The sequence below is a fragment of the Astatotilapia calliptera genome, chromosome 18, assembly GCF_900246225.1.
Source record: "Astatotilapia calliptera chromosome 18, fAstCal1.2, whole genome shotgun sequence".
NCBI classification, from domain to species: domain Eukaryota; kingdom Metazoa; phylum Chordata; class Actinopteri; order Cichliformes; family Cichlidae; genus Astatotilapia; species Astatotilapia calliptera.
In genome coordinates, this window is record NC_039319.1 from 13,877,457 (window position 1) to 13,904,747 (window position 27,291).

At 39.9% G+C, this 27,291-nt stretch overlaps 1 protein-coding gene across 5 annotated transcripts; it reads left to right on the forward strand.

The window, feature by feature from the left end:
• The first annotated feature begins 754 nt into the window (after positions 1 to 754).
• On the forward strand, positions 755 to 27,291 carry fyco1b (FYVE and coiled-coil domain autophagy adaptor 1b). 5 transcript variants are annotated; one of them, XM_026149663.1, is made up of 18 exons: positions 755 to 868; positions 1,447 to 1,527; positions 2,513 to 2,619; positions 3,631 to 3,756; positions 5,091 to 5,197; positions 8,755 to 8,898; positions 10,233 to 10,329; positions 10,436 to 12,880; positions 14,205 to 14,297; positions 15,554 to 15,672; positions 16,056 to 16,223; positions 17,275 to 17,415; positions 18,738 to 18,946; positions 19,094 to 19,235; positions 21,477 to 21,575; positions 24,892 to 25,102; positions 26,643 to 26,752; positions 26,844 to 27,291. In XM_026149663.1, exons 2-18 carry the CDS (start codon positions 1,470 to 1,472, stop codon positions 26,917 to 26,919), a joined length of 4,452 nt encoding a protein of 1,483 aa, XP_026005448.1. In that variant the 5' UTR covers positions 755 to 868; positions 1,447 to 1,469; the 3' UTR covers positions 26,920 to 27,291. The 5 variants fall into 5 exon arrangements, with proteins under 5 accessions (XP_026005448.1, XP_026005449.1, XP_026005446.1 ...); XM_026149664.1 differs by having other exon boundaries at positions 19,100 to 19,235; positions 21,471 to 21,575; XM_026149661.1 differs by having other exon boundaries at positions 756 to 868; positions 21,471 to 21,575.

Consider the following 27,291-nt stretch of genomic DNA (forward strand, 5'->3'; position numbering starts at 1 on the left):
TGGGACGGGCTCCAGCCTCCTCGCGACCATGATAATCAGATAATCGGAAGATAATGGATGGATGGATGGAAAGAAGTATGTGTCTAATTTATTAATATGTAACCCTTAGTAAACACAAATTACATTTGATGTCACTTCATGGCTGTTATTTAACCTACCTACCCAGATGCTGAGTGTTAAGAAAAGTCTGAGCAATAACTAGAACAGAAAAGTCAATAATGTGAATAAATGCACACTGATTTTGTGCGTGCTTGTTTGAGGGCATATGTCTGTGGTCACTTTGGTATTTTTATCCTTATGAGACTGCTAAACTAACAACAAGAGCTTTTTTTTCTAAATAAATTCAGATTCAGACCTCTTTGTGTACCCCAGATATTTAATGTCAGTCAGTTGTTTTGTAATTCTTTTATTTAGCTTGTTTTTATTTATTTATTTATTTATTTATTTTTTTTACGTGAAATGGTCCCTTTATTTAAGCAGCCAACAAGTTCTTACGTTTTTGAATTCTAACAACTGGTTTTAAATACCCTGTACTAATTTTTTACTTTCTATTATGAATTTGAACTCTTAAACGGTTTTACGTTGTATTTATTTTATATATTGTATCGTGTATATCCAGTATTAGACTGTATTCAGCTTTCTATTTTACCTTGCATTTATTTTATCTATCATGTGTATTCCGTGTCATATAAACATATCATGTTTTCAGCTTTCTGTTTATGGTGTGTCTCAACCAAACGTGAACAGACCTCGGCCATACACCGTGGTTAGTCAGCCGTCAATCATTTCCAGAGCCCGCCCCTCACCGGCAGCAAGTTTCTGCTATACCACTGATAAACTGGACAGTCCGGACAATTTTATACATCAAGTACGTGTTTTGTATTGTGATTTATTCAACAACGAAGTCTTTATCCTTATTTACAACCAAAGTAGGATGATTAGCGACAGAAATGTAGATGAAATAAACCAGGAAACGAGTCGCTGAGAGCAGGTGCATGTCCATCCTGTAGCGCTCACTGTTTTGACAAATCGATGTTTATGTCGCGGTTTGTTGCATTTTAAAGTGATAGGAGTCAACTTTATTGGCTCGTCATGGCGACGGTGGATAAATCTAGACAAATCTTGTCCCAGTGCGCTCTGACAAAGACGATGTAGCGACAAATTGTGACCTGTCGTTGTTCCTTTGTACATGCAGTTAAATTTTGTTAACTTTACTGTTACTTCGTTTTACAGCCACCAGAGCCTTCATGAACCTCCTACTTTACAGCAGGAGGAACTAATTTAGGACTGCACTGTTTACCTCCGAGTGTTTTCTGTGTGTGTGTGTGTGTGTGTGTGTGTGTGTGTGTGTGTGTGTGTGTGTGTGTGTGTGTGTGTGTGTGTTCTGGAGAACTCGTGATGACGTGCTAGATAACTTGAATTTCCCTTTTTTATCCCTCTGTGAAGAATTGCCTGAGTACATCCCTACAATGGCCTCCACCTCAGTTGGGGATAAACAGTTGCAGAGGATAATCAGAGATCTGCATGGTAATCAAGCTCTCCACACATACAGCAAACCCCATATGTGCATTACAGTAGATACAATATCATGCAATATGCATCAGGTGTCTTGTCCAAAGGATTCTGCAATATTTACATCAGCCAAAGATTTTTTTTATATGTAAATGTTTATTTGTTTGTTTGTTTGTTTTACCAGATGAACTATACACTAACCAGTTACAGCATTTACCAGCATCACCAGACAAATACTGTGTCAAGTCTCCACCTGCCACCAAAAAAGCTATGACCTGTCTGAGCTGTTTTGGCAGCTCGTTTGGGAATGTCCTGGGGTGCAAGAATAGGGAATCAGTTAAGGGTCCAATTTTGTGCAGTTGGTCTAAATTCGGTGTCACCGAGCTTTTCATGTACTTTATTCATAGCTGAAGAGTTTGAGTTTTTGCACACCTGATATGTACAGAACCTTTTTTCATACTGTATATCAACACTGTGTGTTCAGATTAAAAAAAAGAAACAAAGCAGTCACATTAAAAATAACTCTGCAAGATTCCTTTTTTTCCTCACAGAAAACATAAAAAAGAATCAATTACAGTAAAGTCCTTTAAAAGCTTTTCAGTATCCAAACCCTACTTGGGCCTCCATACTGTAAATAGGTCATGTTTCTGTACATCCCATTAAGTTTAGAGGCTAAGTCAACATACTAGGATCAGTTTTTTTTGGTGTGTCTCATAATTTTGCTGTGGGAGGTCACTATCTTGGGGAATAGTCTTCTTTTGCAATTATGTTTAAGGTGTGTCTTAGTAGTGTCCACATGACCCAAGATTTCCCGGCCAAACACGGTATTATAGTGACACGACCAAAGGTATTCACTCCACCTGTCTATGGCTTGAGTGACGTGGCTGCTTGGTTTAAATGTCACAAAAATATTCTGGGACAAAAAAAAAATCTATCTACACAAAATCACATATTTGTGTTTGGGTTAATAATGCTCTTGTTCTTCTTTTTTAAAATGTAGATGCAGTGATAGAGTTAAGTAAGGAACACAGGGAGTGTGGTGAACCCATAACGGACGACTTCGCCAACCTGCACAAGTTCTTCTACAAACTAGAATACCTGCTGCAGGTATGTCGCCATATCAAAGAGAGTAGCATTGGGTAAATTAAACCATAAGTACCTACCACTCCCCCCACACACTCTTCCTTTATCGTATGTGCTCACATAGCCCTTAATGGATCTGAGCCAGAGAACGCATCAGTTAATCATAGCATCTCAGCACTTCCATCTAATGCTTGCTTTTCCCTTTATTTCATTCATTCTTTCTTTTGTGGTTTCACAATTTTATGCGTTTTTCTGCATAACTGGGGAAGTGGTCACACATTGTCTTGAACATATTTGTTAATTGCTTAGCAAAAGCTATTTCTGCTGGAGCCGTTACTAGAAAGACAGTTCCTGAGGCATGTCTAGCCATCAAACTATGTGCATGCTTTACCCGATCCAGTTGACCTAAACCTTGGGCCCCGCTCTTTCTCAACCAGATCAAGGCACAGTAAGGATAATCACACCAGAGTATGGCACGAAGCGATCACACTCAGTAAATACTCTCCAGGATTGTATAGATTGCCTAGTGTGAATACACCATTAGCTTCTGGTGGAAGTGGCTAATTTTAAGGGGATCCCGGTGTAGCCAGTGGATTTCTGAGCAAAGAGATCCATTTCTGCTTGCAAAAAAAAAAAACACAGAACTATTTACCTGCATGTAACAGAAGCCTGGTCAAACATGACTTGTCAGTACTATTGGGAGTGCTGTAGACTAGTGTTCTTAAGTTATGAACTCTTAAAATGAAACATTTCACAAGACTCATCTCACAAGCCTTCCTGTATTTAAAGGTTATGAGTCCTGATACCAGTGAGTAATTTCTTTAATGTGCTTGAGCTGTTCTTGTAAAGTCCAAGTTGAAGAAAATACACATTTGTGTAGCTCAACTATGTCTTTTTCTTTCCCTTAATCTTCTTGAATTACATTAACAACTACTAAACACTAGCAACTCAGTCACCACGGTGATGTAGTACAGTCCACATTACAGAGCACGTTGTTTATGAATGCAATAATTTTGTGTCCTTTGTGTCTCTTAGTTTGACCAAAAAGAGAAGACAACCTTTCTTGGCCAGAGAAAAGACTACTGGGATTACTTCTGCGACTGCCTGATTAAGATCAAGGGAGCTAACGATGGCATCCGTTTCGTTAAGTCCATCCCTGAGGTAATCCTCCTCTGCAGCACACGCGTACACTTAGTCACCCTTCGTGCCTCAGCCCTTCCATGGCGTGAAACACATGCGCACATGTATACAGACAGTGACCGTATAACCATGTAACTAATATTCCGACCAATCAGGTGCACTAAGGCTCAACGCTGCTAATTCACATGCTATCTTACACTTGTGCCACCTGTACTGTTTCCTCCTCACTTTTTGTCCTGGAAATTCACACTGGTGAGCCTCATACTTCAATAACTATTCATGATTTGGACCTAGTTTGTATTGTAATGAATTGGTTTCCTGTTGAACTGTTAGTAATATTTGGTGGTTAAGTGATCAAAGTGTTCTTTGTGTATTGGTTATTAGCATTTACAAGTTATGTTGTTCTATTTGTAAAGGCAACAGCTATGACTACGTTCATTATCTGCATATTTCATGGTTATTTTCCTGCATTCCAATAGACGTTGGGTACCCACTTTTATAGATGATAATTTTAGGGTACTGAATTATGTGCCAGATAATTTTTGACTTATCATCTATTTTTAAACTATTTTTGTAATTGTTTATCACAAGCCTGTTAATATTTTTTTGCTGTTAAGTAATCCTTGATTTGATAACATAAGGAAGACAGATCTGTGGTTTAAAGTTTTTTTGAGGGGGGAGGGGTGGGGTTTAAATGGGTCAGCGTGTTTATTTTCAGAAGTCACACAGTCTAGTCAATAACATCTGACTGATAATTAATAATTAAAAACCTTTGGCACTCTGAAAACCTAAAACATTATTATTTTTTTTCTCTTCTTTTACTGTTTTTATTTGCTGTCCATTGGTCAGAGACATAAAGACGTCTCCAGCTGGTGTCTGTCTGGTGTATCTGTGTCTCTTATCTTACTTAAATCCCTCCATCTGCCAATGCATTGGAGAGTCTAGGCTTAGAAATAACATTGTACATCTATTCTCTATATGGTGATCATCTTTAAATTTAGATATCTTTAAGCTGAACTGCGATTTATGCAGTAGAATTAAACATTTCCATGTTAAATTGAAATGGCCAAGACTGTTGCTGAAGACAACTAAAACTTTGATCCTTAAAGTCTGCGATGAACAGATTTTACATTTACTAACCTCAAAAATGGCAAAAGAGCTGTAGTCTTATTTTTAAAAGTCTTAACAGTTTCCTTTTAATGCTTTATACAATAATATTTTAGGAAGTAGAAACTGACGTCTGACCTATTTAACAAGTTAGATAAGAAAAACAGTGGAGGTTAGTCCACCTTGGATTGAGTTTGCCAGTGTTGTGCATGTTTATGACAAAAGAGTCTATTTTTGTGTGTCCTCAGTTGAAGACATCACTGGGGAAAGGAAGGGCTTTCATCCGCTACTCGCTCGTTCACCAGCGTCTTGCTGACACACTGCAGCAATGTTTTATGAATCTGAAGGTCACAAGGTGAGAGGACACATCAGCTCAGATTAATCTAATGTTCACTTAACGCATCGAAATATCGTAACATTTAAGACTAAAAATAATTAGATGATTATTTTTAGTCTTAGTGTTATGGGCAAAAGAATTCTGTAAATGATAGAAACTGGAAACACTATCTGTAACACTATTTTACATTTTAAAGTGGATATTATGTGCTTTAGTTACATTGAGCAGTTGCTTCTGTGATCACTTCCTAGTGATGTCATTTTCTGTACTTGGACAAGGTAGCGCTAAACATGCCCCAAAATCTGTAACTTTAAACACTTATTTTTAAAATCTAGTTTTAAGTCTGTATCAGTTTATGCAAGCAGGACCCGATGGTATGTTTCATGTCTGCTTTAAGAAGAAAAAAGCATGATATCAGATTGAATGCCTGACTTAAACATTGAGATCTATGGACATGTTCCATGACAGTTCAGTTTAGTGAGAATATTAAACCCGTTTCGATGCACACTTAGGCTTAAATTCATAAATACTATTGTTTTCATGGTAGCTGATGATATTGAAATCTAAAAGGTCAGCTTTAATGTATTCTATGCTGCAAGTTGTGAAATGACAAAATTCTGGATACTGGGCAGTGATAAAGCTGACATTGCGCAAATGACTGCAGTTAAGGTTTAATATGGAAGCCCGTTTCCGCCACTAAAAAAAAAAAAAAAGGATCCATAACTCAAAATTTTGAGTTATTTTCTTGAAATTTCGAGTTATTATCTCGAAATTTCGACATATTAACTCAAAATTTTGAGAAAAGCAACTCGAAATTTCGAGTTAGCGTTGCCAATCAGTAATCTACGTGAATGACGTCATTTCCATGTTACCCGGAAGCTGAAGCCCTCAGCTACAAATGCTACAGCTAAGCTACCGGTATTACATCCAGTCGTGAATGCACAGATTGCTGAGTGTTTTCAGCCTGGCTTCACAAATGATGTGTTATTAGCTGAATCACATGATGTTACTATCAGCAAACATACTTTAATTTGTTGGGATCCGTTTTTGAGTGCGCGGTCCTGCGCCATATGCTTCCGGGTAACAAGAAAGCGACCTCATTCACGTATATTTTTGATTGACAGAGCTAACTCGAAATTTTGAGAAAAGTAACTCGAAATTTCGAGTTATTTTCTTGAAATTTCGAGTTATTATCTCGAAATTTCGAGTTATGGATACTAGCTTTTTTTTTTTTTTTTAGTGGCGGAAACGGGCTTCCATAGTTTAATCTCCACTTATCTGAAAAGAAGAAATTATTTACAAAAAACTGACAAAACAAAATTAGGAAAACATAATTTAATAATGGAAGCTTAAAGTATTTCCCTGGACTAACCGATTAATCAAAGCTAATTAGAATGTGTAATTCTGTTGACTGCATGCATTTCCTTCATGGCTACATGCAACATGAACAGTGGTTTATCTCTAAATGTCCTAATTCATCAAAGAGTACTTGTTATTGAAGATAAATTGATACATTTTACAGTTCCTGACTATGACAGTTTGAAAACTGTTGCCAAGATGTGTGTTTTACTCCAGGCATACTGTACTGCTTTGTTTTGGATGTTCTTAGGAAGTGTGATTCTCCCTTCCTTTTTTATGTCCTATTTCTCCTTTTCGACTGAAATCACAGCAACCAAAAAAAAACTTGACCATAGACCTTTGTAGCACTGCTCAGTTCCTGTCTTTTCTCAAATCAAAATGTCAGTTTTATTTTTGCGTTAAGGAAAAAAAGAAGTAGTTTATTCTCCACGCATAGTAAAACTAAACACAGCAGTTTACACCAATGACATGCTTAGTTTGCAAGTTTCTCTTCACATAAACAATATTCAAAATGTAAAGAAAATAAAAATGCAAATAACAAAATGCAGGTTTAAGTAATAAGTAATTAACAAATAAAGAAATGAGTTAAAAAAAATATAGCTCATCTTAAAAACCAGAGATGCAGTATCTGTGCCTTTTGCAAATAAAGGAAGCGCTGTACAAATTAGACGCAGTCTAATGGGCCATGTTTGGCAGTATGAAAGAGAAAATATTTAACTTATATTTAAACACAGTGGGTTTTGTAAGTATTTTACATTCAGTAGTGATTCAGCGTAGTTAGCAAACACACTGGAATGAGGAACCTCAGGAATGGACCTGAAACAGGTTTGGTGTTTTGGTGGTGGGTGGCAGCTTCTATGTTTGAGCAAATAATTCTTCACCTCTGGGGTGCAAAAGCATTTTTCCCAATATGAACTATGAAAAAAACAAAATACCATTTCATACGACCTTTGGTGCTGGACTGAGTGCGCTTAGAAATAGTGCCTAGAAATAGTTTTTCTTTTCTTTTTTTTAAATTTCAAGACTTTGAATACTTCAGTAAAAACTTTCCCTGTTTTCAGTCTATAGGCTCAGCTTATGTAAGTCTATAGGCTCTGTGTAAATCTGTGCCATCACAGATTTACACAGATTGCAGTGTAAATCTGTGCCATCAGATTTACACTGCAAACATGCTGACAGTTGTTTTATTTAAACAATTAAAGCGTTCTCAGAAAGGGTAGCCTCATTACTTTATGTCTTCATTTTATGTCTGAATTATTTTTTAAATCTTTGAAACCTTTATTTCTCTGTTCTCTAGATAGCGCAAAATGTCTTCTGTTTTTCAGTATATGAGGGAGTGTTTATTATTGTTGATAGAGCAAGGAAAATGAATAGCAAGGATATTGATATTTGGTTGATATAAATAAATACATTTTATTTTATTTTTTTGGTTTCCCTTTCCACAGTGCCAAATTTGGGAGGAAAATATATTTGGGGGTTGAGCAGCAACTACTGAGACTTGTTTTAAGCTTGGGCATGCTGTTTGTGACAGATTGACCGACACAACCACACTGGTGAACTTGTAACAACTTCTGGTCAAAGAACCATCCCACAGCAGTGTGTGACCAAGTTCTTGACCAGCATAATGGGGAGGTGCCAGGCTATTGTGTGTATGGTTCCTCCACATGCCTCCACTGAGGCTGCTGTTTATTTAACTAATACATTGTTGAATTTGAATGTATAAGCGTTGAATGGATTTTAATGCAACTTTGTGTAGAGTCATGTTAACAAGAAATTTAAAATTTGCGTTACTTTCACCAAGGTGTTCATGGGTAACTTAATGAGTTACTGGTTGAAAATTAACAAGAAGTCTTATAACTTGGAAACAATTATTATTAAAAGTGTGATGTGTATTGTCATTATGTAAAAGGTACGGTATAAAGATATAAAGATAAAATATCTTGTCACGTTTAACAAGGTTAACAACAACAAGGTGACAGTATTGCTTTATAGTGCTATTTAAAGCTGTTTTTTACTGCCATTGTTTCTATTGACAAGTTGTGGGCATAAAGGGAAAGCTTTAATTTGAATATTAGCTTTGTATGCCAATGTCTGTGATGTATATCATACCTTTAAATGTATTTTTTCTGAATGTTTCTGTTTTTACTAGTTGAAATTCTCTGACTTTCATTTTGTGAGTTGTTTTTTCAACTTTTTTTTCTATTCTTCCGATAAAGTGACTGGTATTATGCCCGGAGTCCTTTCCTCAAGTCTCACCTGACTGGAGACATAATCAACAATCTTTATGAACTCAACCAGATCCAATTTGATGTGGCAGCCAGAGGTTATGACCTTGATGCAGATTGGCCAAAATTTGCAAGGTATGTATGTATGAACAATAGAAGACTAAAAAACTTTATAACACATAATTCTTCAACCTGGAAAACATGTAAGGTGTAAGAGACTAAATATCTAGACTGAACACATTATTTTTTTGCAAATGTTGAATTGTGGTGAAAGCGTACTGGGTTTTTCACAACTTGAAGTTAACACCTAATTATCTTATCTCCCTGCACATTCACAGTTCTGTCTTTTTGCTGTATTGCTCGTGTGTGCGTAGGTGTGTGTGTGTGTGTGTGTGTGTGTGTGGTTGCTGACAGTGTGTGAACTTGGATCATTGTTTCTTCTATCAGCAGCTTTGTCAAAACTTTCAACTTCGTTGCAATAAATTCAAGCAATACTTTCATAACCTTGCTCCTCCGTATTTGTGTGATCTTACATACATATAGAGTGCACTTTCACCAGATCTCCGGACTATAAATGCCCTCTACATTTAAATCACGACTCAATCTGTTCAGAACTGCAAACCCTTCATTATAACTTGGTCTTAGTCTATTGTTACCTCAATTAGTTTTATAGTTGTGATTTTATTTGTTTACTTTATGTTTTTATTTTGCTGAAATAATGTAAGGTGACCTTGAGGGTTTTTAAAGGTGCCTATAAATAAAATGTATTGTTATTACTATTTTTACAAGCTATTAGAAAAGACAGTAGAGTCCTGCACTCTTTTTAAGAAATTCTTAAAAAGAATTTGCTGCGGTTGTCAATTCTATTTCCAATGAGTAGCATGAAATCATCACTTTCTAATTCCAGAGAAGAAATGTGTAACGTCTGAGTGACTTCCTTGCTTGTATTTGTGTAAATTGACTCATATTTTCCCCACTAACAAGAAAAGCATAAAAGCTGGACTACATTTCAAATCTGTTCGTCCATTTAACATACTGCTAAAATTAAATTAACTTTTCTCATTTCATCGAATGAACTAATCTCATCTAAAAGTAGACTTTATGGCAGTCTATGGGATTTTTTTCGTTTTTTATGTTAATCTTTTCTACAGAATTAAATGCCACTGAGTGTGGGCTCCCACAGTAAAATTAGGCAAAATAGTTCCTTTTAAAATGAAGAACTAAGAGTTTTTTAAAATGACCTCAGTTATACTCTGTAAATATTGCATATTTTCTTGGGTTCTTTAAAATCTTGGCATGTTCTTGGTATGTGTATTGTATATAGGTGTGGTTTTTACTTCCTGTTAACCATTTCTAAATAATACAGTTCTTTCTGGTATATATTACAGAAAATTAGCAGAACTTTAAAATAAAGCATTTTCACTGTTTGTCATTATGTGACCCTAATATTTGGTGTCTCATTAACAAAGGCGAACATTAGGATCTGGCTCCTCAGCTTACCTTTGGAAACCCCCGAGTCGCTGCTCTAGTGTGAACAGTCTGGTTAGCAGTTATTCACACTCACAGGTACACAAAAACTGTTATATCAGTATTTCCCACAATTTTCTGGTTAAATGTGACTAATGTTTAATGCACCTGACCTTTGCTCTCTCTTTTTCCATGCACTGAACAGGGTCAGGAGTTCCTTCCAGTCCCAGACTTGAGCCACAGTGGTCTTGATGAACTGGGAGAACTGGGGGAACCTTCTTCCTGCAGCATTGCAGAGAATCTGCGCATTGAGCTTGACCAGTCCGAGCTCAGACAGCAGGAGCTTTTGGTGCGGGTTCAGGAGTTAGGCAAGGAGGCTGCGGAGCTGAAAGATATTGTAAAACACCTTCAAGAACAGTTGTCAGCTCAGAAGTCTGCCAATTCGACATCTACAGCAGTCCAAAGTAACCCAGAAACATACAGTGAAGAAAGAGTTAATCACTATCAAACCTGCAGGGAACCGATAAGAAGTGAACTTCAAGATAGACTCACAACTGCTGAGAACAAAAATATGGAGCTTCTTTCTAAGTTAGATGAGGCTCTTAAAGAAAGGGGCCAACAAACTGCTAGTTACTGTGAATCAGCCTGGAAAATCCAGGAACTCCTGGATAAACTCAAGTCTGCAGAGGAGGGGAGGCTGGAGGCTAAGAGAGAGGCTGAGGACACGGCGAGGCACTGTGAATGTCTGTCGCAGCAACTAAAACTCAGGGAAGAAGAATTGAAGAATGCTAAGGAGAGGCTAGCTGAAGTAAAAGCTGGAGCTGATGACGAACGGGAGGCAGCGCTCATGCGGTTAGAGGAGCTCCAGAGTGCGGTTGGTCGAATTCAGGGGGCATTGACTTTGAAAGAGAAAGAGACAGGGAATTTGAGAGCACAGCTTCAGGACCTGCAGGCCTCACTGGAATGCAGGGAAAGGCAGGCGGAGGAACTGAGAAAAATGCTCCAGGAAGAGAGGGAGGAGGTAGAGAAGCAGTGTAGTCTCAGTAGCAGCCAGAATGAGGAACTTGAGAGTCTGAGCTTGGATTTAAGAAAAACGCTTAAAAGCAGAGAGAAAGAGCTAGCTGCGAGTTCAGAAAGAATCAAACATTTGGAGGAGCAGTTAGATAAGCTAAACGTGGGGAAAGAAACAGTGGCCCCTCGAATTATTGATGATGAAATAACATCTTGCAGTCAATCAGAGAATACTGCAGATGACAAAACACAGTTCAGCAGTCTAATGGAAATAAATGCTAAGCTTCTCCAAACGGTTAGGAAAAGTGAGGTAAGCATTTCCGAGCTAACTGAGAGCAGGGCTGCCCTGTTAGACCAGCTAGCTTCTTTGAAGGCGTCTGAGAAGCACTTCAGAAGTAGAGTAGAAGCTGCAAAGATGAGTGTGGAAGACAGAGAGAAAAAGCTTTTAGATGAAAACCTGAAATTGGAGGAGATGGTTCAGAAGGCGTTTATGCAAAGGGAGCAATCTGATGCTCAGTTAAAGAAGCTGGAGCATGAGAATACTGAGCTTCTCGGCAGTCAGTCCACACTGAAGAAACAGTTAGCCACAACTCAACAGGAACTGGATTCATTCACTACCAAAGCTGAAAAGTTAGAGAAGAACATTATAGCGTCGCAGAAAAGCCAAGCAGAGTTACTTGAAAAGCTCCAGGAAACCGAAGCTAAGCTAAGAGACCAGACTGTAAAATGTGAGCTTCTCCAAGGTCGAACTGATGAGCTAGAAAGCAGGAGTGGGGAGCTGCTGCATGATGAAAAAGGAGCCGCAGAGAGCAACGAAAAAATGCAAAAGCTTCACAGTGAGCACCAGACTTCCTCAGTGGAATCCAAAGAGGCCCCATTCAGGCTGGTTATAGCTGAGGCACAACTGGAAGTCAACGTGAGAGAGGTAACCAGGCTCCAGGAAGAGGTGGTGGAGCTTAGGGCACAACTCCTGGCAGGAAATGAGGAGAGGATGAAAGCTCAGGCCCTGCAGGAGGTGACAGAAGCCTCCAGAGAAGACCTTCGTGTTTTAGTAGAACAACTGAAGGCCCAAGTGGAGGAACTAAACCGCCGGCATGTGGATGAAATTCTTAGATCTCGCGAGCGTGAGGAGGCTCTTATTCGTGAGCGAGATGGCGAGGCACAGGCTCGAGCCGGTCTTGCTGCAGAGGTGACGGCCTCTAGAGAGGAGCTTGATAAGCTTAAGATGCGTTACAATGCTTTGTGTCTGGAGAACAGTGAATCAAGGGAGGCCCTTCACAGAGCCAACACAGAGACCGCAGAACTAGGCGTGCACGTGTGCATGCTGACCGCTGAGAACGAGGAGGCTCGGCTGCGCTGGGAGGGTCAGTCAACAAAGCTGCAGGAGCTGGAGGAGGAGGCGGCTCAGGAAGCAGGAAGGCTGAATGCCTGCATGGAGCAGCTGCGCAAGGAGAACCAGGAGCTCCACAGTCAGCTCCCAAACACTGAGAATTTGATGGCATCCAAGGAGAAACTGGAGAAACAGTTGAGGGAGGCCCAACAGGAAGTCGAAGCTGTGCGGGAGATGAACCAGGAAGAGAATCAACAACTGCAGTTGCAGCTCAGCAGTGAAGCTGTGAGCCATGAAAGCCAGCTCCAGGTCAGGCAGAGTAAAGTATACATGTACAAAGTTACTGTTGTCTTCCCGTTTATGACATACTTCCTTGTAAACAAAACTGTTTCTTATAAACTGAAAAACAGTTTTACGCAGCTTAATTTTTTGAAAGAAATCTGTTAGCGAAATTACAGGTTTCTTTTTAATGTTAACTTTTGAGCTCATTCTTTTAATGCAAATTTAGGATTGTGCATCAGTCTTGTCCTTGTAAGCTGTGATTATGGTTGGTTGGCATTGTTCATGTGTTCTTCTTAATGAATATGTCGCAACCCATCAGTGCTGGTATAGAGTTACTTAAGTTAAAGAAGGAAATAAAGCAGGTATTTATTTATTTTTTCCTTTTTCTGACCATCTCTTTGCTCCTGCTTTGATATATAACTGAAATATTAGTACAGACTGACCCTCTTGTGCACTTTTATCTCGAGTCTGGTCGTTTACAAAAATTCAGATCTTACACGATGAGCTGAAATGACGCTAAAGTTGAGCACTCAACAAAAATGACATTGAAACCCCTGCTACGTGCTGCATTTGCATATGAGTATTGCCACATAATGTCATTCAGCATCATGTGTTTGGAAATATAAAGCAGATTATTCAAGTTTCAGTCATGAGTACATACATAAATGAAGCCTGATCTAAGTATAGCATACAAGATCTTAAATGGAGTCAGGACATTTGAGAAAAAAGGTGTTACTTTTGGAGCAGTGGTCCCAATTTGCATTTGTACTGCACTTTCATTTACATGTGAAAGCCTCCCCGGCACTAGAGGAGATTTTCACGCTTTGCGTTTTTGTAAAACTGCCAGAAATTCCACAAATTCTATGTCAGTTCGTGGAAGTTTTTATCTGCTGCCTACACTTTTCTTTGAAATAATATTATCCTCAAATTGTACAGCAATTTACAGAGCTGTTTGATGATTCCACTTTTTAATATAGTGAGGTGAGCGACAGAACCTGCACCTGGTTATCGGGGAAAATCACTGGTTATTACAGAGAAATACAAACGCATTCCCATATTCTCAAATAATTTCATCTGCAGTCCTGAGAATAAGTAACCATACCACTGAACTCTTGCTAAGATGCAGACACGTGCTTTTAGAAAAAGTTGCACAGTCTCACTGCACTGTACACGAGCAATATAAACAAGTCATCTTTTTTGTTACTACTAAAATATTTAGGCCATGATTTTGAAAATAACTAGAATGTATAGAAAGATTTATACCAACTCGGCTAGAGTGCAACTAGATATGTTTTCTACATACCCTGCTCAACGTTAATGATGAATTTCTGATTATTTTTTGTCCATCTAGAGCACGATTCAAGAGTTAGAGGATGTTAAATTGCAGCTCCAGACTGAGCATGAGAAGGTAGTTGCCCTGGAGAACAACCTCAAGGGGCTAGAGGTAAGAGGATAAAAAATTCAGTACGGTGTTGTAAACAGAAAGTCCATCCATTTTCTTCTGCTTATCCGGGGCCGGGTCGCGGGGGCAGTAGCCCAAGCACAGAAGCCCAGACCTCCTTCTCCCCAGCCACCTCCTCCAGCATAGCCAAGGCGTTCCCAGGCCAGCCGAGAGATATAATCTCTCCAGCGTGTCCTGGGTCTGCCCCGGGGCCTCCTCCCGGTGGGACATGCCCGGAAAACCGCGCCCATGAGGCATCCTTGTCAGATGCCTGAACCACCTCAGCTGGCTCCTTTTGATGTGGAGGAGCAGCGGCTCTACTCTGAGCCCCTCTCAAATGGCTGAACTTCTTACCCTATCTCTAAGGGAAAGGCCAGCCACCCTTCGGAGGAAGCTCATTTCCGCCGCTTGTATTTGCGATCTCGTTCTTTCGGTCACTACCCACAGCTCGTGGCCATAGGTGAGGGTATGGACGTAGATCGACCGGTAAATTGAGAGCTTCACTTTTACACTCAGCTCTCTCTTCACCACAACAGACCGGTACAGCGTCCGCATCGCTGCAGCCACTGCACCAATCCGTCTGTCGATCTCCCGCTCCCTTCTCCCATCACTCGTGAACAAGACCCCGAGATGCTTAAACTCCTCCACTTGGGTTAAAGAAGAAAGTTAAAGAGCCAAACTACCAACAAACAGACTCCTCTTAAAAATAATTTCTGTTGGTTTTTGACCATTAAAACCAACAGGTTATGGTCCTGAGTGGGAAATTCATGCAAAGAAAACAGCTTCTGAATACTGCTTTATGTGAAGCATTTTGTATTTTACATCTCTAATTATTTTAGAGAACTTCCCTGAGATAGTTATTTTTTTCCCACATTTATTTTGAAGGCTCTTTGTCTGTTATTCATCGTCATAAAAGCCACCTGAAACTCGCATTGGTTTAATTTTGCAAGAAGATTTTTAGTTGTGGTCAACATGCTGACAGTATTCACATAGTGAAGTGGTTTTACATGTGGAAATGGAACTTCTTTGCTGTCTAACACTGACCACACTAAAGTCATCGCTGGAGGATGATGCGTGACAAAACGCATGTGTAGCTTGCGCAGCTCGATCTGCATTTTCATGTGTGGGGTTGATAAATGGGAAAACAAATTGCAGTTCCATTCTGTATATTGTCAATTGAAGTAACCATAATGTTATATTCACAAACATAATTCACAAAGAGAAAGAAATAAGGCTGTGCTTTGCTGCGCTGATTGCAGGCTGAGAATCAGAGATACTGCCAACAGATTGAGGAGACAAACATCCAGATGGCCGAGTCTGAAAACCTCATCCAGCAGAAAGAAGACGAGATAATCCATCTGAAAGGGAATTTATCAAGGTGAGATACTGTATTCATAATCACACATTCTGGACCAAATTAAAGCTCCTGATGAAAGTTTTTAATCTTGTCTGTTGTGAGCTGTCTAGCCCAGAAACAACCAAATACACGTTGTCTGTGTTGGTGGCACGGAGTCGAATCTCTCTGGGTACTCCCTCTTTGTCACACAGTCTAAAGACACCCATGTTAGGTTAATTGGCAAGTCTAATTTGGCCGTAGGTGTGAATGAGAGCATGATTGCTTGTCTCTGTGTGTTAGCTCTGTGATGACTGTTAGCCTTTCTAGGGTGTACCCTGCTTTCCTAGTGACAGCTGGGATAAGGTCTGCATGGATGCTCGATCCTCCATGTTTTTTTGGTCAGCATGTATTTGTGCTATATGCAGATCTGAGGAGGCGTTAGCAGTTGCTCAGCGGGCCTGTCAGGAGATGGCTGAAAACCTACGGAGAGTCACACAGGACAAACAAAGCTTTGACGTGAAAATGGCTGCTGAACTGGATGATCTTTACCGTACCAAAATCAATTTGGAAGAAAGGCTTGTGGAGCTCATCAGGTATAAACGTCTTTTCTTTTTCCACAGATTAGCTTAATACAAAATCATTTCTGGGGGTTCAGAAAGAATCAAACATTTGGAGGAGCAGTTAGATAAGCTAAACGTGGGGAAAGAAACAGTGGCCCCTCGAATTATTGATGATGAAATAACATCTTGCAGTCAATCAGAGAATACTGCAGATGACAAAACACAGTTCAGCAGTCTAATGGAAATAAATGCTAAGCTTCTCCAAACGGTTAGGAAAAGTGAGGTAAGCATTTCCGAGCTAACTGAGAGCAGGGCTGCCCTGTTAGACCAGCTAGCTTCTTTTAAGGCGTCTGAGAAGCACTTCAGAAGTAGAGTAGAAGCTGCAAAGATGAGTGTGGAAGACAGAGAGAAAAAGCTTTTAGATGAAAACCTGAAATTGGAGGAGATGGTTCAGAAGGCGTTTATGCAAAGGGAGCAATCTGATGCTCAGTTAAAGAAGCTGGAGCATGAGAATACTGAGCTTCTCGGCAGTCAGTCCACACTGAAGAAACAGTTAGCCACAACTCAACAGGAACTGGATTCATTCACTACCAAAGCTGAAAAGTTAGAGAAGAACATTATAGCGTCGCAGAAAAGCCAAGCAGAGTTACTTGAAAAGCTCCAGGAAACCGAAGCTAAGCTAAGAGACCAGACTGTAAAATGTGAGCTTCTCCAAGGTCGAACTGATGAGTTGAGCTCATCAGGTATAAACGTCTTTTCTTTTTCCACAGATTAGCTTAATACAAAATCATTTCTGGGGGTTTTTGTTTTTATTCTTAAGTTCTTTTTTACCTTTTTCTTTTGGTTAGGCTATTCTGCAACCATCACATTTCAGTCTGTCTCATAAAATATAATGTTAGCATTTTAAATAAACTGCCTCCAACATTCCTAATAATGGAGTTTAACTTTAAGAACAGTCCGTATCAAATTGGCTGTCAAAAATCATTCTACTGGTATCAGTATAATCTAAATTTCTGGTACCGTGACATCCACACTGGAAGGGCGGATTTTGAAAAGTGTAAAAATATGCTTGTGCTTGTTGCAGGGAGAAAGATGCCCTTTGGCAGAAGTCAGACGCTCTGGAGTTTGAGCAGAAGCTGCGGGATGAGGAGTCGGAGAGGGACGTTAACTACTGTCTGGGCTGCCACACTCAGTTCAGCTGGTGGTTCCGCAAGTACAGCTGCAGGTGATGGTCCATCAAAACAGAAACTGCTTGGAAGCACCAACCAGTAAAAGCACACTCATTTCTTTCACAGCTTCTCAACACTCTGAGGTCATTCACTGCGTGTTTACACTGTGGTTGTGTGATAACTGTTTTCTCACACATTCCTCACTTGGTTTACATTGAGCATTGCAAAGCACTTCTACAAACTTAGTTCTGCAAAAGACTGTGCTTATTCAAAACATGCACACATGTGTAGGATATGATAATGCATGACCGTGACCCTCAGTGACCTGAGGGAAGTGAAGACAAAGTCAAAGTGACTATGATACAGAACTCTTTGTGCCTCATGAAGCTTTGTGATCATTATTCAGATACACTCTGTTCTACCACTGAATGGTATCCCTCACAAATGCATCACTCTCAATTCAGCAAATGTACACCTTGTCGGGTACCCGGTTGGACCCTCTTTTGCCTTCATAGTTGCCTCAAACCTTCATGGCACTAATTTGAGAACTTGCGGGACGTTTCCTGAGCTGATAGGAGTGACACTCGGTACAATCTTCTGGTGATGCAATCCGTCCTTTTCAACATTCGGTGTGTTCTAAATTCAGAGATGGTCTTCTGCATAAACTGGTAGTAACAAGTGGTTGCTTTCCTATCAGCTTGAAGCAGCGTTACTATTCAGCTCTGACCTCTGGCAAGGCACTGTTACTCAGAACTGTTGCTCATTGTAGATTTCCTCTTTTTAAAGCCATTGTCTGTAAACCCTACAGATGGGTGTGTGGGAGTATTCCAGTAGATCAGCAGTTTCTTAAACACTCACACGAGCCTGTCTTGCACCAACAACACGATCAAGTTCAACGCCACTTAAAGCTTTCTTCCCTGTTCTGATGCTCTGTTGGAGCTTCAGCAGGTCGTCTTAACCACATTTACATGCCTAAATGCTCTTCCTTTACTTTTACCTTACATCAGTAGTGCTCAAGCTTTACTCATAGGTCATTCAATTGAGCTTTTTTCCTGTTTATCCACTCCACCTCTGAAGTGGCTGTTATGAGTCACATGTTTTGTCCCATAGCACTGCTTTAGGGTTTTAGATCAAAAACTGCTGACTACCCAGAGATGAAGGCTGAAAACTAAGGAACTATCAAGTCCTACAAGTTACATTTTTACACGTCTTCTGTTTTTTAATGCCCTTTTTTTACCTTTGATAGTTTCATTTCTTTTTGTGCAAATCTATACTTCACATAAAAGGAACTACAACGCACAGGTCAATTCTCTCCAGTGAACATTTCACAGCGAGTTGCACTAACACGCTCTGTCTCAATCTTTTTGCCTTATTCTAGGCTGTGTGGTCGTCCTTTCTGCTACTACTGTTGCAGCAACACAGTGAGCACCCAGCAGGGTGGCAACAGAGAGCGCTGCTGTAAGGACTGTTACAACCAGCACAGTGCAGTAGTTGAGCGCCACCCGCAGGAAGAAGTGACTCACAGCACACCGGGAACACCATTTAGGCGCTTTCTGCAGGCTGGCCTGGCTGTAAGCGGTGTTTCAGGTAGTCTCCTACACACTCACTGGATTAATGTGTCAAAGGATAAAATATTTACATATTTAATTTATATTGGGGACACGGTAGTGATATACACACTACAGTAAGAGCTAACAATAAAGATCTATGGTGAATATGATGTTTATCTTCTAGGAGCAGGTGGAGATGAGAAACTGGACGATGGTGTTTTTGACATTATCACAGATGAAGAAGTGATTGGGGCGTACGACAGTGAATCCCTGTCTTTTGTCCCCGCTTGCTCGCCTGGACATGGACAGCAGGGGGCAGCACAACTGTAAGTATCTCACACACAGATGGACAGATATAGTAAGCAACAGGATTATCAGACACTGCATGGCAGATTAATAACAGCCACCAAAACAGATTTTCTATTTGCACCTGTCCTTTGCAACATGCCTCCTCTGAAACAGTCTACTTAGTGTGCTCCAGATTAATCAGAAGCAGCCAGAAATAAGCATGACTGCTAAAGTGATTATTGAAAAATTCACTTACCCCAGAATATAATTACAATTTTATATTTAACACATTTGCATATCCCAAAACAAATGACATATGCTCTAAGACATAGATTTGTACTTCTTTAGCAGTACGTTGGCGTCTTTGGTATGTGAAGTCAATAAGCTATTACTTGTACTTGAGGTCTCTATTCTTGAGGATTTTATTGTTAATTTATTTGGCTTTTATTGTTGTTTTTAAATGTATTTAAGTAATGTGCAAAAGTCTTGAGCCACTCCTCAGTTCTTCATATTTTTCTTCCAAGCAATCCGATTTTCCCGTTATTGTTTTTTTTTTTTCAGTTTTTCTTTGGACATTGGCAGCTTTTTTACTTCTTCCCACTCCAGTCATTTTACTGGATCATTTTCAGAAGAATGTTCTTTTTTGCTTTGTTTAACAAACTCAAGCCAGTCAACACTGATCTATGAGTAATTCAAGAAAGTCACCTAACTCGAAGGATGAACCAGTGTTGTGACTACACATAACAGAAAACTTGTACCATCGGATTTTGATCCACCATGCAATGCCATCTGGAATTTATAGCTTGGCAACAGCGTTCATCCCAAACACAATGCCAGTTAGACGATCACTGTCCTCCCCAGAGACTGGACATCAACATTATTATTGAAACAGTGTGGCATCATCTCGACAGAAATGGTAAATGGCCTGTATTTGTATAGCGCTTTACTAGTCCCTAAGGACCCCAAAGCGCTTTACACATCCAGTCACCCACCCATTCACTCACACATTCACACACTGGTGATGGCAAGCTACATTGTAGCCACAGCCACCCTGGGCACACTGACAGAGGCGAGGCTGCCGGACACTGGCGCCACCGGGCCCTCTGACCACCACCAGTAGACAAGGGGTGAAGTGTCTTGCCCAAGGACACAACGATCGAAACTGTCCAAGCCGGGGCTCGAACCGGCAGCCTTCCAATTACAAGGCAAATTCCCAACTCTTGAGCCACGATCGCCCGAAAACAAAACAAAAGGTAGAAACATCCAAAGAAGAGCTTTGAATGCACTTCAAGAAGCCTGTAGAAGTACTGGTGTACTTCTACAGGCTTCTCTATGGTTCTATGATGACTGCTTAAAGAGATCACAAGAAAACTTGGCCAGGCTGTGCTGAAGAATAAAGGTGCTCATACCAAATATCAACTTTGTTTTTGTTTTTTTTTGTCCCGTTTGGATCTTTAGCCATCAGAATTGTTGTCTTAAGGCCAAAAAAGATGCCAAGCGGATTTATTTTACCATGTGGATCATCATGGCCTTGCCATATTGGTCCATTTGATTGACCTTTATTATAATTATGTATTTATTTTATTTTATTTTATTTTCGGTTGTTACAAACGGGACAGACATGACTGGGGGATAGGACAGGGAGAAAGAATGAAAGAAAGAGAGGGAGAGAAAGAAAGAAAAACAGAGGGGAGAAGAGACGGTGAGAAAGGGGGGAAGAAAGAAAGAAAAACAAATATCGACTTTCAATTTGTGTGAGCGCATGATTCTATCAGTTGCTGCCATGGTTATTATAACTAACTGAAACTATATTTCAGTAAACTACCATAAAAATAAAAACTAGACGTCTGATTAAAATTAAAAACACTGGATTATATAAACTGAAACAATTTTGTAAAACTTGAAAAACTAGTGAGTTTTTTTTATTAAATAGATTTTGTTTTTAAATGATCAAAACTTGCCCGATGAGGCTTTGGTAGATATATTTCTTGATGCTTTAGATGTCTACAAGACTGTGAATCAACTGCTTCCAAAATTCAGTGTTTTTATTGTAATAACTGTTCTGATTTTCTTAAATATTGCCTCCCACATATGCCCTTCTTACAATAATTTTCATTTGTTTAGCAAAATATAATGAAAGAAGGGGAAGCTCAAGACTGCTGCTCAGTCTCATACATGTATTCAGTCTAGTGTTTTTGTAAGCTTCAAAAAATGCTTGAATAATGAGCCGTAAAGTATGTGTTGATCTGAAATATAAATGCCGTTTTGATTAGAAACAGCAGTGCCAGTGCGGGAGACGTCACATCAGAGGATACTGACGACCTCAGCGCTGCGGTACAGGACGCAGAGATCTGCCTGCTGAAATCTGGAGAACTGACGTAAGTTTCTGTGAAAGTTACACCTGAAAGCCACAAGTGTAGTTGCATTTTGTGAGGTCAAATGTTTTGTTTGGGTTTCTAATTTTCAGAAGAAGTTTCTCTTGTCTTTTTGTGATAAAAGTGTTGAACTACATTCTAAAAGGGAACTGAAAAATGAAGCAAATCTGGTTTGGGGGTTATCAACTTCTCTAAATATTGTGCAGTACATGTTGCAGATCCACAGTTTCACTTCTGGTGTAACCTGGAGCTGGTTTGTTCAGGCTGTGTGGAAACTTTCTGCTGTTAGCACTGTTTTTCAGTTACAGTGTTAAAGAACACACCTTTGATAAGGTCGAAAACTGTAAACAGGACTTTGAATTTCAACATTTTAAAGGGAAACAGTCTATTTATAGATTCAGGGAATGCACTACTTCAAACGTGTAAACATGGTCTAAAGCGAGTCATATAACGAGATGATTTATGCCACTCAGTGAGCGTCAGATGGAACCAGTCAAGATTAAAATGATTCAAAAAGAGTGAAGTGAAATTCCAGACTTTTGTAATCATTTTCTCATCACCACAAGGGGTGAGCAGCTCAAGGTTGCTTGCTAGCCGCACACTGCTAGTATTATTCTTCTTGTTATCAATCGATCTGACAGCTGATCAATGAAGGTTTGGTCTGTAGGATTTCAGACGTTTCTCATTTCCAAGATAACTTTTTCAAATTCCTTTTTAATCAGAAAAGAAATGTTGCAATGTGAGCTTGTGTTTTTGCACGTCAATCTTTTCAGCTCTACAGAGATTTATGGAATTCTGCAGAAATCTTCAACATACCGTAGTTTTTGGGTCATAAGCCGCTACTTTTTTCCCACACTGTGAACACTGCAGCTTATACTGACATGTGGCTAATGCATCTTTTTTTTTTCATGCGGCCAAAAACATTTTGCCTGGTAACAGAAGACCAATAAAATTGATAAGTAGTATACACAGTGGGGCAAAAAAGTATTTAGTCAGCCACCGATTGTGCAAGTTCCCCCACCTAAAATGATGACAGAGGTCAGTAATTTGCACCAGAGGTACACTTCAACTGTGAGAGACAGAATGTGAAAAAAAAATCCATGAATCCACATGGTAGGATTTGTAAAGAATTTATTCGTAAATTAGGGTGGAAAATAAGTATTTGGTCACCTCAAACAAGGAAAATCTCTGGCTCTCACAGACCTGTAACGTCTTCTGTAAGAAGCTTTTCTGTCCCCCACTCGTTACCTGTATGAATGGCACCTGTTTGAACTCATCATCTGTATAAAAGACACCTGTCCACAGCCTCAAACAGTCAGACTCGAAGGACACCAGGAAAAGTATTGTAGACCTGCACCAGACTGGGAAGAGTGAATCTACAATAGGCAAGCAGCTTGGTGTGAAAAAATCAACTGTGGGAGCAATCATCAGAAAATGGAAGACATGCAAGACCACTGATAATCTCCCTCGATCTGGGGCTCCACGCAAGATCTCATCCCGTGGGGTCAAAATGATCATGAGAACGGTGAGCAAAGATCCCAGAACCACACGGGGGGACCTGGTGAATGACCTGCAGAGAGCTGGGACCAAAGTAACAAAGGTCACCATCAGTAACACACTACAACGGCAGGGAATCAAATCCCGCAGTGCCAGACGTGTTCCGCTGCTGAAGCCAGTGCATGTCCAGGCCCGTCTGAAGTTTGCCAGAGAGCACATGGATGATACAGCAGAGGATTGGGAGAATGTCATGTGGTCAGATGAAACCAAAGTAGAACTTTTTGCTATAAACTCAACTCGTCGTGTTTGGAGGAAGAAGAATACTGAGTTGCATCCCAAGAACACCGTACCTACTGTGAAGCATGGGGGCGGAAACATCATGCTATGGGGCTGTTTTTCTGCCAAGGGGACAGGACGACTGATCCGTGTTAAGGACAGAATGAATGGGGCCATGTATCGTGAGATTTTGAGCCAAAACCTCCTTCCATCAGTGAGAACTTTGAAGATGAAACGAGGCTGGGTCTTCCAACATGACAATGATCCAAAACACACCGCCCGGGCAACAAAGGAGTGGCTCCGTAAGAAGCATTTGAAAGTCCTGGAGTGGCCTAGCCATTCTCCAGACCTCAACCCCATAGAAAATCTGTGGCGGGAGTTGAAAGTCCGTGTTGCTCGGCGACAGCCCCAAAATATCACTGCTCTCGAGAAGATCTGCATGGAGGAATGGGCCAAAATACCAGCTACTGTGTGTGCAAACCTGGTAAAGACCTATAGTAAACGTTTGACCTCTGTTATTGCCAACAAAGGTTATGTTACAAAGTATTGAGTTGTATTTTTGTTATTGACCAAATACTTATTTTCCACCCTGATTTACGAATAAATTCTTTACAAATCCTACCATGTGGATTCATGGATTTTTTTTTTTCACATTCTGTCTCTCACAGTTGAAGTGTACCTCTGGTGCAAATTACTGACCTCTGTCATCATTTTAAGTGGGGGAACTTGCACAATCGGTGGCTGACTAAATACTTTTTTGCCCCACTGTATACGGTATATATTTTTACCGGTTGTTAAGAGACATTGTAAAAAAACCATAAGCAACGTAATTTGTGTGTTACGATACGTACGTGTACTTAAAGGTAGCCGTGTTACAGGCGCTGTTCGAGGAAAAGAAGCATTTGCAGTATGAATTTTTGTATGTTACCATAACGTTTATGTTACCATAACGTTTATGTTACCATGTTTATGTTACTTTACGGATTAAATTAAACGTTAAAAGTCCTCACATGTAATATTTCTGTGTAAATATCTCATATTACAGGTGAAATGCATACGGCTTAAAATCTGGTGGGCCTGTACAAGTACAAAATTGATTTTCTTTCTAAAATTAGAGCATGCAGCTTTTAATCAGGTGCGCTCTGTAGTCCGGGAATCACGGTACTTCTTATTACCACTGTGTTTTGAGAAATGTTAGCGTTTTAGCTGCTCTCAACCTGCTGCAAATTCAGTCATGTAGCATAAGATACCAGCCAACTATATTTGTAATTAATATTTTTTACAGTTTAACAGAAATATGACCCTGAAGTTACTTATTCTAGCTCATTAACAGTAAATGTGGTGTGTTTCTTAAGGTGTTTGATAGATATCGGAATACTTTTTTGTGCACAGTGACTGGATAAACTGAAAAAAACCCTGAAAAATATCAAGTAAATTGGAAATTAGGATTTTGTTTAAAAAATGGATAAATGATATGAGATTAAACTGGGTTGGGTACTGCAGTGCCACTGTTTCAGCGTGAAATGTTTCGTTCCACATGCTGCAGGTTCTCTGTGCACTTCACGGTGGATGACATCGCAGCGTTTGGCGACAGCCCCCGAGAGCTCTTCATCAAATCCAGCTGTTACAGCACCATCCCCATCACCATGAGCAACCGTGGTCCTACCGTGTCCTGGACCTTCACATCTGAACCAAAGAGCATCTCCTTCAGTGTGGTCTACAGGGAGAGCACTGAGACTCCACTGGAACAAGCCAAGGTGAGAGCCCAGCATGTGTATAACCATGGGTGAAGGACACGTCCTCACAGAGATACATTTCCATCCAATTCCATTCCAATAAAGTGGATTTATTCAACTGTAAACCGATCTCCAAAGGAATATAAACTCACCAGTGAACATTAACGTGAACATTTGATCTCATTTGATAGTTGTAAAATGAAAAGGGTAAGCAATATGAAAGAATAGAATTGATCTACAGAAAACAGTCGCTCGCATATGCAGCTCATCACAACACTGGGTTTGTTGGTTATCTTTCAAACTGATTTTTTTTAGCACTGACTCAGTCTCAGTGTTCTTGGTGTTCAACAAACACAATTTAACAGCTGCTGAACGCAGTGGAGCATTCAGCAGCTAAATAGCCAGATGTTCCCCTCAGGAGAGGATAGTGACCAAAAGGCACTACTGCCGTGACTACCGCCACACAAACATGACTCCAAATGAATAGTAATGGATGTGTTAATAGCCAACTTTTAACACTGATGCGATATGAAAATCAATCTGCTAGTCTGATGTCTTAGAATATGGAGGACTTCCTGTGCTTGCAGCAGTTGTCGGGGCTAAGCTTTCAGGTCATTACTTACAAATGAAAATTAATTTAAAAAAATTAAAACGCTGTCAGACGATAGCTGACGGTTTCAGATGTTTTCTGGCAAATGCCGCCATTTTTTTGCTTTCTATACAGATCGTTCACCTATGTGCATCCAAAGCCCGCTCAAACCTGATTGGTCAGTGTTTCCCGTTTAAATTCTGGCACTGATGGGTTGACATATACACAGATGTGCATACGGGTATATGTACACATGCTTTTGTATATAGTTTTGTATTTTTACTTTTGTTTTTTTTTTATTTTGGATATGTTTTTTCTATTTGCCAGGCAGTCAATGACAGATAAACTGTACATGTATAGTTTACAGTTTATAGTTTACAGTTTAGAGATTGTTTATATAGTGTAACCTTAATAATACCGTGGATGTGTATTTAGCCTAACCGTCTAACCACCAGTGATTGAAGTAAAAGTTTGTGTCAGTTTATTTCATCAAAGTCAACAAAACACCTCAGACTGCTGCAGGATTTTTCCTAAATATTTATTAGCAATAAATCAAGTCAGAGAGGGACAAGCGGCCTTTCCCAGCCTGCTGATAGTGTGGGGCTGTATTCTGTGACCCCTGATGTAATATGCAGTGTGCATGCAGAAGCAACTAAATTATTCAGTTCATATTTCCTCAGTGATAAAGCAGAGCTAATATTTTATTCTACTGTGGTTCTTATGCAGCCGTAGCAGAGCCGCCCACTGTGTAAGCTGCCCGGCAACAAACATAAAAATGTGTCAGGACAGGGTTAAAAAAGGTCACGGAGCAGTGGAGAAAGTCCGACAGCTTTTCTGCACATTTATTGGGATTTAGATTCAGTAAGCTGATTCTGAATTGGTTTCACAGTTGGTAAAATGTTGCCTCCTGTTGCCATCTTGTGTACACAGAAGAAATCCTTAACCCGGATTTCTCTCCTTTGCTCTCCGCAGGTTTTGATCCCTCTGACCCGTTGTAACTCCCACAAGGAGACAATACAGGGGGAACTAAAAGTCAGAAATCCTGGAGAATACACACTTATCTTTGACAATTCCTTCTCCAGGTTAGTCACGCTGTGCTCTAAACAACAACTGTTCAGAATAAGACTGAACAAAGCAGAACATAAAGCCTTTTCTCTCTCTCCTGTTTGTCAGGTTCATCTCTAAGAAAGTGCTGTATCATCTGAGTCTAGACAAGCCTGTGGTCTACGATGGAACCGACCTCCTCTGAGTGTGGCAGGAGCAGCACGAGGATGTGTAACACTGACTTTTTCAAACTGTCAAGGCTGTTTAAGCGCATAGGTATCACTTCAGAGTCTTCTGATGCTGAGCAGCCTCAGCGGAAAGGTCACAGCATTAAAACACATAAGTAAATAACAATATTACACTACGGTATGTCAGCATGCACTTTTATGAAAGCTAGTTTAAATATACATAAGGAAGGATATCCAAAGTTCAGGCGCTTTCGTATTTGAATGTGACCGCTTAATGTGTGTGTCAGTTAAAATCTTCTTTTCATAGTATGAGAAGTTTTATGTTTTGATATCCAAAAGTATCAAAATCAAACAAAAAGGGTTGAGAAAGTGTTTATATACACTTTAAA